This window comes from Melozone crissalis, unplaced genomic scaffold (genome assembly GCF_028551555.1).
Source record: "Melozone crissalis strain CALT ecotype California unplaced genomic scaffold, PUWL_Pcris_2 ptg000016l_1, whole genome shotgun sequence".
NCBI lineage: Eukaryota > Metazoa > Chordata > Aves > Passeriformes > Passerellidae > Melozone > Melozone crissalis.
The window spans coordinates 29,756,423-29,776,031 of record NW_026535794.1 but is presented as its reverse complement, the minus strand read 5'-3'; the positions used below and the strand labels follow the sequence as shown (position 1 = coordinate 29,776,031).

The window sequence follows — 19,609 nt, the reverse complement described above, 5'->3', positions numbered from 1 at the left end:
ATAACCTAAATAGATTGAGCTCCTTGCGTCTTTCATTACAAGGAATGTTTTCCACTCCTTTCATCATTCTTGTTGCTTTCCTCTGAACCTCTTCCAATTTTTCAACAACCTCTCTTGAATTGTGGGCACAGTGTTTCCAGAGCAGGTTGCATCTGTGCCAAGGACAGAGGTAACACAACCGTGTTGTATGTTTCTCTGGTGATGTGCTCTTCGGTTGTTTCAGATTCGTGTCTACCCTCTTGAGCTCAGAGCCCCTGGCACCGTTTATCTGCTCTCCAGGTTTTTTCTGGCTGCCTTCAGTCTGTGGGCAGGGTCTTTTACCTTGTAGCAGTGGCACAGCCTTTACTAATAGAGCAGGGTCTTACATTTCCCTGGATCGAAATTTACCATTTGTTTAAACGTGGCCAGTTTCCTGAGCAATCTGACTTTACAGTAACTTGGCTTACTCTTTATTTACTAATCCTCCAATAATTTAAAATGGAATAAATAAAAAAATTGTATTTTTTATAACTTATAGAAGAATCACCAATAGAAAAAAAAGATAGGGTCATGCATCTGTGGATCATCATTAAAATAACCACTACTGATCACTTTTCCCAACTTGCTACATGCTTGAAACTGAGATTTCATTCTATTTAATAAGTACAATGTTGATTTTAATATTTTTATCAAAATACTATTAATAAAAACTAAAAGATTTTCCAATATTCTTCTGCATATTTAATAGTACTAAAATTACCTTTATCCTACCAAATTTATACTCCTATTAAATGATATCAAGTTCATTTTGGCAAGATGATTTTCCAGAAAATTCTGTTCTCACTGCTTTGATTAAAATGAACTAATATTCCTAGAAACTGTTTCTTGTTTTGCTTGAGATCAATATGTGGTTGAAATGCTTACAGACATTTAGGTCATCACATTTATTCTATTTAACTATTCACAAAAACTTTTGTATAGTTCTCTTGAACCTCCCTAGTTCTCCAAGACATAGTAAAAATCCTCATTAACCATAAAGACTTCTCTGCCAAATATATTAAAATACCTCCACGAAAATTATTTAGGTCTACTGATTTTAAGAATGTCTAGTTTTATTAGCTGCTATTTAACATTCTCCTGTGCAACTACTGAAACAGAGCATCATACTCATACTCATCTGATATGAATACATCATTTGACTTTTTCCCAAAATACAGAAGAAAAGTATTAGAGGAGGCTTTTATTTTTTAAATGTTCTTACAAAAAGTCACAGTAATTTCCACTTAGTAATGGGGCAAAACAATTTTTAAGGTTCTTTGTGCAGAATAAAATTTCAAAATGTCTTTATATTCTCCTTGTCTCTGTTTTCTCTCTGTAACATTTGACTTAAAATGCCTTGTAATTCCCAGCTTCTAATTCATATTAATTGCTACATTTCCCCTACACCTCCCTTTTGTTTTGTTTTTTTTTTTTTTAGTAGCTGCATTAAAAAATACAAAGTTGTTTAATTATTTTCAGCTAAAGAGTAGAAGGTTGTGACTCTTTATGATATGTCTTTTACAATGCATTTAGCAGATTGAAGTTGTCAGTCAAGTATTTCCTTCAATACTTTCTTCAAATAACTGTTTCACCCTCACTGTCAAATTTGTAAAAGCCAATTGTCTTATATGAACCAATATAAATATTAGACTTTAATTCATTTTCTCATAACAAATATAATCAAGTTTTAGATATGTTCACAATAAGCAATTAATTTTTTATTCTCTGTTTCCTCTGTCACTAGACTGAGGTCTAGTAGAGAATTCCTCTGGATGCAGTTAGAGAAATTGTCATTTCTGATTTGTTTAATGTAGCTAGTATTCTGTTATGGACACACTGAGGTTTCCAGTTTATGTTAATACAATTCCATACCTCATAAGCATTTTTCCTTACTAAGATATTTCATGACCGCTATGAAAGAAACCGAGACTTTTAAAATTTTTTATTTAATTTTGACAGCAATGAGAATCTTTAAAATAAGGCACGTAAAGTGAGATATAAAATGTCAGCCTGATTCAACTACAATTTGGATCATTGTTTCAAAATAAGTGTGGTTTTAAAAATATTGAAATATTGAGACACTTTCTGAGAGGTGTGAAAGATTTAGCGCACAGAAGCCATTTGGGTTTTTTTTGTTAGGAGTAAAATGTTCACTTGGAGTCACGGCATTCTCTCATTCTCTCTGTTTATTTGCAATATCATATGCAGATTGCTCACTTCAATGCTTTAAGCAGAAATACAAAACATACTGAAAATGCAGCTATAATTATAACAAATTATAAAATCCTGGAAATCAGGTCTGAGGTTCCTGGCTCTTTGAAGTCAGTAGCGCTCAAACTGTTAGACTTCCAGTAGTTTTCTTCATAAAACTCTGTTCCATATTATAATGATTTAACTTGCCACTAGCCTCATGCTAAAGTTTGTTAACTGGACCATAACACCCAATTACCTCACCCTGATTTAATCCTGTTCTTAAATAGGGTGAAACCTATTAAAAATGGTATTATTACATAAGAATGCTTTCAGGGAATCCCTCTCCTAATTCTTTTTACGTGATTCCGCAAAAAAATTTTAAAAAAGAAATACCGCATTTCTATTTGGATCACAAGCATGCTATTTGTAACAGACCTGAAGTAAATGTCTGCAGTAGACATTTCTAATTTTAAGTATAGCTGCATGTAATTATCTTATTTAATTTCTTTGGCCCTTTATCTTGCCTATTTAGATGGAAAGCTCTGCTGTTCAGTGCACAGAACCTGACACAAAAGGGCAAAGATCTCTACAGAAATCCTATTAAAATGTTGCTGCTAATTCAACCAGTCACCACCTAAATTTATTTGGTGAGGTTTTACATATTTTATCAGCAAGAAAACAATATATTACCTGTTCTCAGCAATTTTTTTTGCCAGTACCTTATGAATGTACAATACTGACTTTTTCAATCACGATATGTCAGTTCGGAAAGGAAACACCAAACATATTTGGAGAATAAAATCAGTATTAAATGGATTAACAATAGATTTGGCTTCAATGCAATAAATCCAGAGAGTCTCTGCAAACACAGGAACTAGCTACATTTTCTACACAGATTTATTTCCTTCGATTTAATGTACATAAAACACATGAATTTAATTTGTTATTGGTATTCTTTACCATGAGGAGAGTCAAAAATCCATGCAACCATGCATGAGTGTAATGTTAAATATGAGAAAATAGTGTACTGTACCAATCAGACAAGAGCTCACACCAAAGGAGTTATTAGGGTATGTTCAGGCTGATTAGGGGGAGGTCTAGGGGCTAATACACCCTACCACCAGTAAAGAATAGTCCTTGAGGCTATATATCTGGGAAACTGGACTTTCTCTGCTCATGCTCTTTCTGATCAGACTTGTCTTTTTCTGGCAGCTTTTGCCAGCAATCAGATTCACTGAAAACATAAAAGAGAAAATGATTGCTGGAGTTCTGCTGAACAAGCTCAGTGTTATCTTTCTTCTAGCTCTGTTTGCCCATATGCACAATGAAAGGAAGCTGGCAGAGGTCCTGGTCCAGGAAAAGAATTAGAGGCTTTATCATCAGACAATAAGTTGAGCAAATTGCAGACCACAAACTACTTCTCTTCAGAGTACCCCTGAAGGACTCGTGGCTGAACTCGGTGCCTTAGAGCTAAAAGGAGGAAGTACAGGGAGGCTGTAAAGATGAGTAGCCAGACAATGAGGGATGATTGTGCAATGTCTACTGTTGAGCACTGGGCAAAAAACACATGAAAAAGTCTAAAATTCTTGAGCCTTGAAGTCCTGGTAATTTTAATTAGTTTCAAAAGCTGCAAAAACCCATCATACTTTTTATTCCAAAATTTTTGGGTTTTCACATAATAGTACCCCAAGGGGTTCACATGGACTATCAAAGATATATAATGAAGCTGTTAACCAAGAAGAGGACTATTTGTCTAATAGTGGTTCCATTCAATTGGAATCAATGAAAGAGGATTTTAAAACCAGGGGCTAAAAATCAAAAATGCTTGTATGCCCAGTGAAAAAAAAACCTTTCTGCCCTTTGTTACTGTACCATCCTTCCTCAGATTCTGATTTAAGATGTACAGGGGAGAGATTTTAACGCTGTATACTGTAAAATTAAAGATCACAAAGCAGGACTTCAACAGAGTGACTGAATTCCTTTGAGCTTTTGAGATGATTTTGGAAACTTGGAAAGAGTCCAGATTTTTGCTAAGCCTTTGTTTTCAATCCAAAATAATCTGGAAATAATACCTGTAACATGAATGATATTAATGTATACCTGTAAAAAGTACATAAACTGGTGGAAATATGTCTGCTTAGTCTTCTCAAATAACAATATGAACTTCATCTTAACATGATCACCTCACACAAATCCTTTCAAACATTTGAGTGTTATTTGAAGGTATTTTTTCCTCATTATAAATTGACATGCACACAGAAAGAGATATGAAAAATATTGAGCAGAAATCAAATCCACCAAAAATCTTTATGGATAAACTGTTCCCCTAGTAATCCCTCAATCTATAAACACCTCAATAAGACATCTAGAGAAAATTGTTTGAAATTCTTATAGACTCAGTTCCTCTGAAGATGCTGCAAAGCTGGTCTACTAACCCTGGTTAACTAGTTACATAAGGAACCCGGGAGTCATAAGCAGTGCTCAATTTGCTGAAATGAGAGGCTTTCTTCTTTTCACTGCCTCTAGCTTGAGGATCAAATTTTCCATACAAATTGGCATGGTGTGGTAGATTTTCCCTCTGCTATTCCATATCCTTGATATTCTCTGCGTGGGGAGCTGCCACTAATGCCAAAGGGATGCTTGGCTCGTTGTGCTCTCCCGATAGCTACTTCAGAAATGCTGTCAGATTAAATAGCGAGGGACAGCAGCGTTTCAGTCGTGATCCATCAGGCGGATCTGAGAGGAGCCGTTTGCCCTGAGAGAGGATAGACTTTCGAGACATATGGTGCTATAATGGGGGGGTGGGGATTTTTCAATTCCAATCCACCCATTCCGGATGAGAGAGACTGAGCTAATACCCTCGTGTACGGTGCACTGCATCTAGCTACGGAAGTAGCGTTAGGGTGGAATTTATGGACTCTCTAAATTGTTTGCCAGGAAATGTTTACTAGCTATGCACAATAAACGACTGTGAAAGCGTATTCCTGTGTTTAATACGATATGGGGTTTTTTCCCTTATATTTGGGTCATACTATTATGATAACAATAAAGGAAACTTAAAAAAAAAAAAGAGAGAAAAGAAAACAAACGAGCAATGTATGTTCATATTTATGGAACTTCATTTTGGAAAGTCTGATTGACTACAAATTGTACAGTATAAACTTATTGCCAGGACCTCTGGATACACGCCATGCCTTCCATATTAGAAGTTATATATATGACTTATTTTTAGATCCAAATATGCTCATCATCAAGTCAAGGTATGTTTTTAAAAAGGGCTCATTACCACAGCTGCAGGGGGTCATACGTAATGAAATTAGTGTACATGTATAAGAGAAGTCTATCTACCAACTTACCAAAATGGATACATAGCTTCACAATTTAGGAATTAAACAGGCAGTTTTGGATCACAGGAATCTTGGAATTTTGCTCTGGGATGTGACTCTGTCTTCCATGTAGCTCACTGTTGTAGCAGGGACTACTGTACAGTTTTATAGGGTGTGTTAGATTAGACACATTCCCAAACATTTTTCTCTGCTAGGAAGCAAAGTCAGAACTTTCTCTGGTAATCTGTGCTGAGTTTTTTCTGCTCCTTCATTTGATTTTATGTGAAGTTTTTATTTTAATATAATGCATCTAAGAATTCTCCCTGTTATTAAAAGACAATGGGCACTAACCTGATTTGTGCTAATCGTACAGTAAGGGTTTGAGCCTGGAGGTAAGCTTGCACTTTTGCACAGCTGAACACCCTCTTTCAGCATTCACATATGTAGATTTATACATTCAGCATGCTGCTCATCATGGGGTTTTCAAGTTTAGTAGCTTTGTAACAACAGTTTTGCAGTTTCTACTTGTATTTTCTGCAAATAAGAGTAACTACAATAGACATACATACCTTCTCTCTTGCTTATTATGAATATATCAGAGGAGCTGATAAAAAAACTAAGGGAAGAACATTTACAATTAGACATCTCAACTTCTGTAGCAGATCATTTAACAGTTTTAGTGCAATAAAATTTGAAAATCAGTTCGTGAAATATTTTCTCCACCAGGCTTGTTTCAAAATACAATTTTCAGTAGTGTTGGTTGTTTAAATGATTTTTTTTTGTAATTACAAAGAATAGTATCTAAGTTTCCCTGCACTTTTAAAAATTGCTATTACAGTCTAACAAAGAAATTGATCCTGTGAGGTCGCTGGGGAGAAGAAAAGACTCAGCACTTCCTCAAACTCAAGTATGAAGAAGACAGTTCTTTTTGTAAAGCAGTTTAAGGGTGAGTCATTTCTTTAAAATGTTTTCAGAGTCTCTACCAAGCTGATCACAATAGTAAAAGTATATGAAGGATGCATTATCTCTAATATTACTAGGGGGTAAAAATGCAGTAATAATAAAGAGGCACTTCAAGTCATCTTAGTAACAGCAAAACTTGCTTCTACAAATGGGAACGTGTACATTTGGATGCACTAAGAACACATGATTCATACTGTGGGATATTAGTTTTGATTCAAACTTCATTGTTTCAAGCAAAAGAGGTTTATGTAAGAGGTTTTTTCTTTTATATAATAAATATCTCAGGTTAAAGCTATTGCCTACAATTAGCAAAACAAAAAAGGCAAAATGCTTCAAAAGGCACTTTACCTGGACAGTGTCTGTTTTATTAGTTTTAATTGGAGTTGCATTGGGTACCGAGAGGGAAAAGGCACGACTTTTAGAGTAACACAGCCAAGAAGCTGACATGTCTCGTGCCTTTCTCTTCCATTAGAGACATGCTATGCCTCCAGATGCTGCAGTCGGGATTTAGGGGCATATACCGCTCTTGCACAAGTAAGAGTTGCATATGTTATGAGTTAATTTCGTTTTGTTGTGTTCTTTTGCACATGGCTTTTTTTGAAACAGTGAAACGGAAAATATTTTTAGTTTACCATCTTGTATTGAAATATACTTGGGTTATTAAATACAATCTAAATCCCTAAGTGATACGTTCTACAGCTCAAATGTACAAATGCTTAAAGTTCATGGACAAATTACCTATGAGGGAATTGCACAAATCCAGACTGTCCCCACGTGCTGTACATTGCATGTGTCTCAGTCAGCTGAAAAGTGTGCCAAATAATACACCTCTTTTTACAGCTGACCTTCACTGAGCCCACAGTGCTAGACATTTTTCATTTGAAAAAATAGGATACAAATAAATGGACTTCACACTTTCATTATGGGCATCTAATTTAAATAAAATCCATCAAAGAAGAGAGGAAGGTGGCTACTTAAAGTGATTCGGTGCACCGGAGTACAATATGTAACCTTAGTTGGTGTGAAAGTGCCTAAGTCTCTTTCTGGAATACTTTATTGAACCCAACCTAAGATCTATCACATTGTATCAAAGGACATGCAAGCAGGATGCTTAATAAAGCATGACAAGCACAAATATCTTGGAAGGTTTTATTTCAACAAGTAGTATCATATATTCACAGCTCATCAGTAGAGCTGTGTTCTGTTTTGGGGAAATAAAATTAAAAATTAGTTTATGCAAACACGGCCTTGGAAGGTGTAATTCTCAAGGTATGACACTTGGACGCTTCTTCATGACATTTAAGAACTTACCAATGTTTTTTCAGTGTCACTGATGCCTTACAATAGTTTCCTGAATCTTTGAGACTTTATCTGCAAGTTAAGCACTTCTCGGCATATGTTTTTTAGAGAAGTCTAGCTTGGTATTTTTTTAAATTCTTTTCATTATTTCACAAGACCAAATATCTGCATCTTAAAAATGCCCTGAGTTTAGTCTAAAATATTAATTCCAAACAAATTTTATTTTGTAATTAATTTCTCCTATCAAGTGTCTGTTGTTAGCATTATCTGATGGTAGATTTTGGGGTGCATGATGCTGCTATACATGAGCAATTTTTAGGTCTTTGTTTCCTACACCTATTATTAATTTATGTTGCAATCCTGAAAATGTTTCCTGTCAAGCAAATCACCATGAAGACAAATAGGACTCTTCAAAAACACAGGATTTCTCCATGTGAAACTGGCAGAATGAATAGACCCCGAGCTCTGCGGGGCAGTGAATATCTTTCTGTTCCAAACACTAGCTAGTTAGGGGTTTCTGCTCCAAGTCTAGAGCTCATCACACTATAAATCATAGCAAACACACCTGCAAAGTAAATAACATAATCCCAGCAGCTATTAAAACCTAGAGATTTTGTAATTTATTCTTGCTGCATAGATACATGCCCATGTGTCTTTTTCTCCCTCCAGAGCAAAGAAAATCAGGAACTACTACAAACACACACTGTAGTAGTATTATACTCTTTAATGGGTAAAAGAGATGACAAAAATTAGTGACTTATCACTCTCCCAGTGATGGAGGCAGAATTATGAAATATGCCCCCTGCTGCTGGTCCTGCAAGGGCTTGGAAATGTCAGCCAGAAGACAATAAATATTTCAGATATGTGGTATGATTTTGTCTCTATTTCACTCTTTATTTACCTGGTTAATGGATGTAAATCTTCTGATGCACAAAGTTTTCAATCATCTGTATTTTTATTCTGAGTGACTCAGACTTGAAGTATAATCAGCACAATATTAATTTTGCAGCACAGTTAGAAGCAAGCACTGTTAAAAATACCGAATGATAAAAATGCCCTTCACCTTTTTTCCGTGCACAACAGTGTCTGTATTTTCAGTGGGAACTCCAGTGAAATGTCTTTTAAATACATATACAGTTCAAAATCTACAATGTGAATTGTATCAAACAATAAAATTATTGAAGTGTAAAATACATGCCTTTTTTCCCCTCTGTGATTAGTATTTTTATGAGGAAAATGGACTGTGTGTAGCGTGTAATTGTCAAGATGGAGAACATATTTTTCAGGCATTATTGACTTGCCTGCATATCCATATTGAGTACATTTCTAAATATAAATGAAATGTATGTATTATTAAAGTGCCCTACAAAGCTAGTCATAGCTGTTTTCTAGTCCAAGTATTCTTAAGTGGAGATAATACTAGAAAGAATAAAAAAATGTTAAATTGTAAAGCAACATGCAGATTGGGAAACAAATAGTATTGTGCAAGATGGTTCACTTTTCAAATAAATTATTTATTTTAAACAAACACACCCCAAAGTTTTGAATATGACTTCTGGGATTTTTGGGTATCTAATGTGAAATGCAAGTTTCCCATAGCATATGAAATGCAGAGTTTCCCAAATTCTAAAAGCATTCCTGAAACATCATAGTTCAGGTGTGAAGCCTCAAGTGCATTCAGAATTTTAATATTTCATCAGTTTATTTAAATTAGATATTTTACTGGTTGCAGTGGGCTGGCAATTCGAATAACTTTTAATGATGTAATGCAAACTTGTAAATCATTTTCAGTGAGGGCCTCATGGCTCAGCACAACTTTTCTGTAGTATACTAAATTGCTGGCATAACTTTAAAATTTGTAATGCTTGGAGATCATGAAAATAAGAACAGAAGCCATATGTATGTGGGAGAAGTAGCTGAAAATATGAATTTGGACTTAAAAGTTTTTACAGATCTCTAGTTGTCTTTAAAGCAAAAATTATGTCTGATAGGTGTTAAACCATGGCACATGTAAGTGCTATAGAGAGTGAAATGGAAGTACACCACAGAAATGCAGTATTAAAATTATGAGGTACACATTGTGGTAGTGCAATTTCTCAGAAAAAAAATGGTTTTATGACAAAGTATTGTAAAGATACTGCTACACCATAGGTTTAGAATAATAAATGTGATTATTGTCAATTTTAACTAATCGGGGATTCAGTATTTTGACTAGCCAGTGAACAATTATTCATTTTCTTTGCTAGGATTTTCAGTTAAGGCATTCAAGCATCTCTGAAATGATGCATAATCCCCAGACTTTATTACTGCTTATATCTGTGGGTTTATATTGCAGCACAGGTACCAAGAGAAACGAATTATATTGTTTCAGAGGGAGTTAAACTGGCAAAAATTTGGGAAAAAAGAAAAGGCTGAAAATAAATATACATCTGTTGTGAATCTGGATTGACTCTAAGGTTAAATGATGCCTGCATTGACCAAATTGCCATGGAAAAATAGGAACTGATCATAATTACAGTAGAATAAAACTTTGTCCTCTTGTTTGGTAGGCTCTTGGGTACAATAAAAACTTTGGCAAAAAGAAACTGAATTCATATTTGTAAGCTTTCCCTTTGACAGTAAGGAAAATATTCTTAAATGGTGTAAATTGCCATCCTTTTGCTGACTTCAGCAAAGTTATGACAATTTATATCACTCAAATGGTGGTCCCCAAGTATGACTTATCTACCTGATTTTTCTGTAATACGTATATTGCAAATATGCAAACCACACACTAGAAAGAACTGACAAGAATCCTACTTACATTCTGATAAATGTTCGAGATGGTGGTTCTTTCAGTCTCCAACGCAAAAAATCAGAAAGACTACAAAAGTCCTGAAGAGGAGGAATTGTGCACTGGTTTGTCCAGGTCAATTTTACATGATCTCCTTCCCCATAAATGGTAAGCTAAAAACCCAAAAACGACCCACCAGCAAAACCAAGAAACACAAAGTGAATGCAAATAGTAGCCCATACATGAAAATATAAAGGATGTTCCAAACTGTGTTGGCTCCAGATGTTTTTATGAGTTAAACAGTTTACTGTTTTCACATATTTAAAACATTCTATTTTTTTCACTTGATGTTTATAAGCTTTGGGCAAACTTGCTGGCATTGATTTAAGTTATGCTTTTGTACCACATGTAGGTTAAACACACTTTCTGAAAAGGTACAATGCGAACAAGAATTCAATCATTAACATTGAGAGGCAGCAACTGCTTACAATTTTTTCCAGTAATTATTCTGCTGTTACTGAGAAGCTTTGCGCTGAAGCTTTAACTAAAAAGTTATAATTTTTTTACAAAGGATGCTATCATATAGCCATAGGTATTTGGTAACTGCACAAAAACTTTCTGAACTATTTCAGAAAGTGTTTGAAGCTGTTTATTTGCCTTAACATTAGTTGCCTATATTTGCATTCTCCTTACATAGTTTAAAAGGAAAGCATAAAGCTCTGCAGTGAACTGCATTTCCAGTTCATGTGTGCTTAAAACTGATTTTTAAAGAAGTAATAAGAACACTTGGTGTAGGACTTGTGATCTTATTTAGGAACTCAGAAGCCCAGGGAAGCACATTCCTGAATAGTCAGATTTGGATATGAAACTATTGAAAACACAGAGTTATGCCATTATAGCGTTGCTATTGCATTCTTCTTCTTCTTCTTCTTCTCTTCTCTTTAGGAACTTCTCCTACCTCTCCCTAAAATGTCCTATTTGGCTTGTCTCTTATTTCTCTTGGAAACCTTATCTTTCTCTTCTTTCTCTCTCTTCCTTGCACCCTCTCACTTTCTTCATTGTGCTTCACTTATTTAACTTTTTTTTTTCTTGTTATGTGCGAGAAATCCTGCTTGGCCACCCCCTAGAATTAAGAAAAGGCATTTTTACACCGCCTTTGGCTTCGGGACTTCCCCGACCTCTTCCCAGCCGTGGCGGTGTGAGGGGTGCAGCCACGGCGGCCCTGGAAGGAGGGATGATGCTGCCATTCCTGCCCCTCCGGCCCCGGCCCCCCCGACGGCTGCAGCCCCCGCGGCCGGGGCGGGGAGCAGCAGGTTGGAGAGCGGCGGAGGGCAGCGGTGCGGTGCGGTGAGATGCGGAGCGGTGAGATGCGGAGAGGAGCGGAGCGCAGCGGCCGCTCCCCCGCCGCTCCCCGCCCGCACCTGGGGCCGCCCGCCCGCCCCCGCTGCCCTCGGGCCGCTGCTCCGCGCCTGCCGCTGTCCCGCACTCATTGCCCCATGGCAGCGCCTGTCCGTGCGGGACAGCAGCACCCCTGCGCTGGCAGCCCGGCGTGCTCCCGAGCTCCAGAGGGGTTCAGCCATCGAGATTTCTTTGTATCCCTCTCTTCTAATATTAGAACACATATTGAAACGATAAACACAATGAAAAGCACAAAATATTTCATCAGTGTTGTAACTGTATATTTCCTTTATTCTGAAGAAATATCAAGTTTTGAACGGTGCACAGAGGCAGCAACTTCTGCTTTGGACGCCGCTCTCTTTGTAAAGACCGCGTTGCTACAGTTAAATCTAAAGGCAGTTGTTAAAAAGTTAGATGTCAGAAAAGGGGGGAAATCTTACCGTCGAAAGACTGCTGCAGGTTCCAGCTCAGTCTGAAACTGCAGTGAAAAGCAGAGCAGCTGCTGAACAAAAGTTTTAGATTTTTTTTAAAGAAAGTCTGCAAAACTAATTTCCCACAAAATAGGACTCAATTTCCGTTTAAGAAACTAGCTCTTGCAAAAGTCATACAATTGCTGATTTTTTCCACTAGCAATTGAAATTCATTTTATCTTTAGCACATGGACCCAAGAATTTAGACTTGAGAGAAATGGTTTTCCTTTTTTTTTTTTTTTTTTTAGTTTTGTTTTGGGGGGAGGAGGAGCAAGGTACATGGAGCAGGAAGAGCTGAAGAATAAAACCTCTGCGCAGTGGGCACCTCTTTGGTCATTGATCGCTAAATGCGTTATCCTGATTTAAACCAGTTAAGAGCCGCTTTGGTGGCTACTGTAATTCCACTACACGGACGTCAAAAATAATTTTTAAAAATAAAAACTACAGAAAAAAAAGACAGGCCCAGACTTTCCAGGTTGTCCCCCAATCCACTAAAGACATTTGCAACGAAGCAAATGAAGATAAAGCAAATAAACATTATGCGACTTGTTGTTTTGAAGGGGCAGAGGGCACGAGGGGAAACTTTTCTCTGTACAGCCAGCGTTGCTGGCACGGTGGGGGCCGGTGGGTTCATTGCAGACGCGGCCGCCGATGCCGGGGCACAGCGTGAGGGCAGCCGGGGCAGCGCCGCGGCCCACGGCGAGTGCCGGGGCGGTGGGCGCGGGCGGAGCGGGTGCAGGACCCGCACCGGGACCCTCGGAGGGGGCAGCGCGGCCCCGATCCCGGCCCGTGCGGCCCCGCACGCCGCCGCCCTCGCACCTGGGCCCGCAGGTGAGGCTCTGGCGAGAGCGCTTCAGCCCCCGCGGAAACGGGGCGGCGGTGGCCCCCGCGCCCCCCGCCCCAGAGTCACCCCCGCACGTCGCCTCACGACTTTACCGCGCTGCCCCGCCCGCTGCCCCCGAGGGGCGGCAGGACCCCGGGCGGTCGCTCAGCCCCGACGGGGCGGGGATGGCCCTGCGGGGCCGCCCGGGGCGGGGGGCTCGGGGCGGCCGGCGGGGGGCGCGGCCCCGGGCCCGGGAGGAGCCGCTGCGCCCCCGCGGAGCCGCCCCCCATCCCCCCTCCCTCCGCGGGCCGCGGGCGCCCGGGGCGCGGGTGCGCAGCGCTGCCGCCCGCTGACGGAGCCGCTCGGCGCGGGGACGGCGCTGGCGTTTTGGAGGGAGTTTGCATGTGGTCAGTGCTGTGCTGCTGAGCCAGCCCCCAGCTCACATTACACACTACTGTATTTATAACCTCTCGAAGCTGTTTCCCCCTTCAAGCAGTTCTCTGGGACCACCTTCTATTGGCTTCAACCTCTCCCACTTCTTGACATCTGAGCAGCTCTGAGAACGGCTCATCTAGGTCCGAGTGTTTATGCAGCGGAGACTGGCCACTAGGGCTAAAGACCTGGATTATCTGAGCTCAGCTGCCTGCTGCAGAGTCTGTCGGTGCCGTTTTGGAAAAAAAAATCCCAGCCCCGATCTGTTTACAGTGAAAGTTGACAAAGGGTGGTGAAGTTGGATCTTTCCTAAACTCTCCTGCCTGGAGCCTGAGACTTGCATGCCATGGATCACACACTCTTTGGCTGCCTGCGCAGCCCCCATGCCACTGCGCAGAGCTTGCACCCTTTCTCCCAGTCTTCTCTTGCCCTGCATGGAAGATCTGACCACATGTCCTACCCTGATCTGTCTTCTTCTTCTTCCTCTTGCATAATAGCGGGATACCCCAATGAGGAGGGCATGTTTGCCAGCCAACATCATAGGGGGCACCATCACCATCACCATCACCACCATCACCACCACCAGCAACAGCAGCACCAAGCTTTGCAGACGAACTGGCACATTCCTCAGATGTCGTCTCCTCCCGCCGCGGCCAGGCACAGCCTCTGCCTTCAGCCTGACTCAGGAGGACCCCCGGAGCTGGGCAGCAGCCCCCCTGTCCTGTGCTCGAACTCTTCCAGCCTGGGCACCAACACCCCCACGGGGGCAGCGTGCGCGCCAGGGGACTATGGCAGGCAGGCTCTGTCCCCGGTGGAAACAGAGAAGAGGTCCGGCAAAAGGAAAAGCGACAGCTCAGGTAAAGGTTCGCGCGTTCCCCAGCGGGGCGGGATCCCCGGGCGGCGGGGCTCGGGCAAGCGGCGCGGTCGGACCTGCTCGGCTGGGCTGGTTTAGCTCGGCTCCTTTGGCCCGGCTCGGCTCGGCCCGGCTCGGCTGGCCCGGCTCGGCTCGGCCCGGCTCGCTGGGCCGGCCACGGCCGCAGCTGCGCTCTCGCCGCCGGCTGACACCGGGCTGCCGGGTTGCTCCTTCCCACCAACGCGCTCTCGGGATCTCCATCACTAACGCAAGCTTTATTAAGGCTACGGGGGGAGAAATAGAAGGAAAAAATTCAGCACGTGATAGAGTATGAAATCAAGGTGGCGGTGGGGGAGAGTTTCCTACAGCCAAGGAGAGAAACGTTTGTAGTTTTGGTGCGGTTTTCAGCATCTGGTCCCGCGGCCCCCTCCCCCCTGCCCGATACGACACCTCTGCTTCAAAATTCAGAATCCAGCGCGCTCCTTCCCCTCCGCCCCTTCGCCGTGGAGCTGACTGCGGCTCCGAGGCGATTGCACAACGCTTGGAAGCTCTGCCTTGGAAGCGGGGATTCGGGAGAGGAGCTGATGCCTTGCTACCCTGTAGGATCTGAATGAGCCTGCCTCAAATCCTCAGCGTGCAGGGGCAAAATTTGTGAAGCAAACGGGTGAATGAGAGTTTCAGAAAGCTGCTTCACTTCAGTTTTCTGGTGGCGGGGAAAGAGGAAAGGAAGGAGCAGTCTGCCTTTTAAAATTACAGTAATTCTTACTTAAAGGCGAGCATAAAAACATGTAGACCCGCAGTCATTCCAGAGCAATGATTTGGCATCAATGAATGGGCAAAAAACCTTGACATTATCTCTGCTTTCTAAAATATCAAAGCCTGTCAAAGTCCTGCTCTGACAAAAGCCATTCGGCGAAGGCAACACAAGTGATGGGACTTCCGTTAGGGCACACATGAGCCGGGGGGTCACCAAAAATATAGAGAGACAGGCAGGAGGCACTTGAAAGAGAGGGGGCTCAACAGATTGTAAACTCAAGAGCTGGCGTAGCAAATTATTTGTTATCACAGAAGAGAAAGTGAAAGGCTTTTCCAGATACGTATGAAGTTCACAACTGAAACCATAACCTCTTTCACTCAAAATGCTGTAAGCTTGGTAGAGAGCAAGCAACACAAAGGATTTTTAAAAAATGATCCTCAAGAATACCATCACTTCCTTCACTGGCCATTATATTAGCAAATATTTACAGTTATAGTAACTCAGAACGTATTTATCTGAATTGCGTCTTACATAGCTGATATAGTTGCTGAAAACTCTTCTTGCGTTTAAAGCTGTATTTAGTTCAAACACTGCTGGTAAAATCTTTTGTTTTGTCTTCTTTACTTTCAATGAGAAAAAGAATTATCTGATTTTTTGAGGTGTATGGACAGTCCCTGTTACAACTGAGAAAATAACTGGATGCCTGATGGTGTAAGGATTTATTGTATTTGTCGGTCTATTTAAAGCTAAAGGAAAAAAGGAAATTGGTCCCTTTCACTGTCAGGGAAGTATCTGAATCACTTTCTGTTTATTTAATTCTACAATGCAAACCTAAAAAACACCAGTGAGGAATGTCCTAAACCTTACCCTGAAGTGACTGGAGTCTTCCACTGGATTAGTGGACAAGAGTTTGAGCCTTTAGCCACGGTTTTGTTTATCTTGCAATGCACTTCGATCCTCACTTTCTAAGACTTTCTGAAGATCAAGGCAGGTAGCTATTTCCTCCTCCCTTCCGCTAAGAAAAAAAATATGATCGTTCACACAATTGTGAATCTCTCAAACTGAAAATAGATGTCTTTTGACAACAACTGCATAGCTGCTGTATGTTTGGTTTTTCTTCGGGAAAAGCCTGCGTTTTGGACTGAATATTTAACCCCACCCCTTTATTAGTCCTGAACTCTGGTGCTAGATATTTAATGCTATTCTCATATATGGCAGCAAGAATTATTTTAATTTGCTGTGTTTCTATATTTGTCAACCATAATTGCCCCTCATTTGATTAAACATCATCGCCTTTATTTCTCATTAATCTTTTTTTTTTAAACAAATGACTGTGCTTGAAAGAATTTCTTCCATGCCTTCATCAGACTTGGAACTACTTCAATAGACATTTGTAAAAACTCCTAATAGTAAATAACTAAGAGGTGAAGAGAGAGAGAAAGACTGCTTTAAGTTTCAGTGCCAGCATTCTGAGACAACTATTAATGCTCTTGCTTATTTACACATATATTTCCTCTTCTTAAGCATATCACTTAAAACCACAGAATGCTCAGCGTTTTCTTGAGCACTGAATCTGTTCCACATTTCAGAGATGAATTAACCTTAGGCTACCCCTTTCTTCCACTACTTAGCTTTTGTTTCTGTGTGTTTAAGATCACAAAGCTGAGTTTGTAGATAGTTTAAAGAATGTAAAACATGATCATTCCTTGTATCCTTTACCTTCCAAATGAGTAACTGTTTCTTAGCCGTATAGCTACTCTGAAAATTTACCAGAAGGGACACCCCATTTTACTTATTTGTATGATGATGGGAGTGCAAAGTTTTAAAATTACAAACAAAAATCCAGAGGGCAAACAGAATTTAGTATGATGGACTGTGTGTTTTTTACCCAAAATTCATGTATTGCAAGGGAATGGGAGGACATAGAAACATTCTTCTCTAATCTGTTGCAGTTTCATTTGGGATTGAGAAAACAAGGTGAAATGTGCTCTCATGATAGTTACATAAACTGACTTACAGTTTTCTTTAGCCCTAACCCAGAATTTAAGCATTTTGGGAAGTTCCCTTTGAAGATATTGAAAAGACTGCTACAGAACAGGGTGAAATTTTCAGCTGTTCTCATTGCAAAGGACTGGGAAATACTGCTTTTGTAGTCGTCAACCCCTGCTTGCTGCAGCTGTCAGTGTCTCCAGGTTTTGTAGCTGCTCTCTCATAATCTGCAGAACATTCCTTCCAACCTGCCCAGGCCCAGGAGTGGGTCGGTAAAGCTGCCTGTGGGTTGAGGAGTGGTGCATACAAATCTTTCTGTGTTAACGTTTTGCAGTGAATAATGGCATCTGCATCCTCACCTTTGTAACTCAGCTCTTCGGATGTCAAGGCTGTACGAGTAGAGAGACAATACTAAGTCTGAGGGTTGATTGCAAATGAAATAGCTTATTTTAAAGTGCCCTAATGGTCAGAATTATCTGTGTGCTAATGAGGTGCGGATGAAAACCATGCTGAGTGTATAGAAAACATATTCTTGGAGTGCTTTGTTGCTTTGTGGTATGAGTTGTTCTGCATGGAATATTTTGGATTTTTCTAATGCCTCCCCTTCTTTTTACTTGCCTGTGAATTTCAGGGCCATTTTATTTCTGTTTATTATAAAGTAGGTTTTGATTCTCAGATGATGCAAAACACATAAGATGCAAAGTTACTTCTGTGATTTCCTAAGTTACATTACTTAGGTCCAAGTTTTCTTAAGACTTCAGTCAGGAAAAAAGCATATTAATGCTTATATGGGAAGTGCTATCTAGATTTACTGAGAAATACAAAAAAAGAGTGAATCTGGTAGCCTTAAGGAAGTCTAAAATGCTATGGTGAAAAAAACATCTGTACTATGCTGAAAAGACCAGGGGGAGGCTGAGTACAGTTGAAGGAGTTCTTCTAAGCAATACAGCTATTCAAACATTAAATTGTAAGAGATAAATATATAAGGAAATTGCATTCCTGTTAAAGTCCAATGTAATTAAACACTTGCCCTCAGGCATGAAAAGCCTTTTAAAAAAAGAAAAAAAGGAAACCAAATTTCGCCATGGGAAAATGCTTTCTGTGTGGCACAGGTTTCCAAGAAAAGGCTAGCAGGTAATAAAAATTCTTCATATTTTTGAATGTATTTACAATAGTAGCATTTAGAAAAGCATTTCAGGAATCCACTGTTTCAACAGTTCGGCCAAGTGTGTTCTGGTGGGTTTTGTTCATTCACAAATCACATGAATAAAAACAATACTTTTTCCCCCTGAGTTTTAATATTTTATAATCTATCTATTCTCAAGATGCAAGCAGCAAAAAGTTGTATCTCCAGGGAATTTATTTTAAACACATCTAAATATCATAAATCATATGTACTTGTTTGAAATGGTCTCTAAAAAGCAGGTCATTTTGATAAATGATTATAAATACTGTGAAATCATGAGTTTTGAGGACTTTTGATTGGTTTCTGAAACATGTCAGTAAGAAAAATGAGCTGCACGCTTGTAGTCAAAAAGCACTGTGTAACTGATTCATCAATATGTCTCTGCTTTTCAGTGTGGTTGTAAAGGGAAACAAGAGGAAACATAATAAAGCATAGTTTTACTGGAAAGAGTTAATTTGTTTGGTATCTTGTATAAAAGCATCACTTACCCATAAGAAAAAACCAACAATAACAAAAACTCTGTAGATTTCATAAATGAAACAATTTCAAAATCCGACGAATAACACACACACTTTTAGGAGAAAACCTTCAAGACTGATCACTTATCAAATGATGAGCTTACTAGTCAGCCACTAGCTGAATTGTTTCAATAGATGAAAACTTGCAAGAAATTCACTTTGAATTGAAGTGTAATCAGGAACTTTTCTAAGACTAAAATTTTGAAAGACTCTTTTGCTGATACATTTTCAAAATTCTTTGCCCCTAGTCAAAGAAGAACTTTGTGCGGACAAAAAGAAAAAAAAAAGAACTATGTGTGGCTCCTAGTTATGCATTTCTATCTGTTTGTATAAATGATTCAGGAGGATTTACACTTCTCCTTCTCCCCCTCCTCGTCAACCCACCCTTTTAGAAACACTGGAAGGCTGATCCAGACCTTCACGGGATCACAAAGGGTTTTGTGAGAAGGTCCATTGACTCCAGTGAAACCACTGAAGTGCTCAAGGTTTTTTAAGCAATCAGAGCTTTATTCTTTTACATGGGCATTGAAGAAAAATGCTTTGTAATTCTTGAAGATATTTATTGATAAAATGTTTGGATTGCCTGATTGTTTGAAAATTGCCAGTCAAGC

General features: G+C 39.8%; 1 protein-coding gene across 1 annotated transcript in view; it reads left to right on the top strand.

The window, feature by feature from the left end:
* The first annotated feature begins 14,041 nt into the window (after nucleotides 1–14,041).
* Nucleotides 14,042–19,609, top strand: part of MEOX2 (mesenchyme homeobox 2) — a 51,437-nt gene continuing 45,869 nt past the window's right edge. Inside the window, exon 1 of the mRNA XM_054274038.1 lies at nucleotides 14,042–14,552. Within this exon, the coding sequence (XP_054130013.1) occupies nucleotides 14,042–14,552 (511 nt within the window). The remainder of the gene's footprint in view (nucleotides 14,553–19,609) is intronic.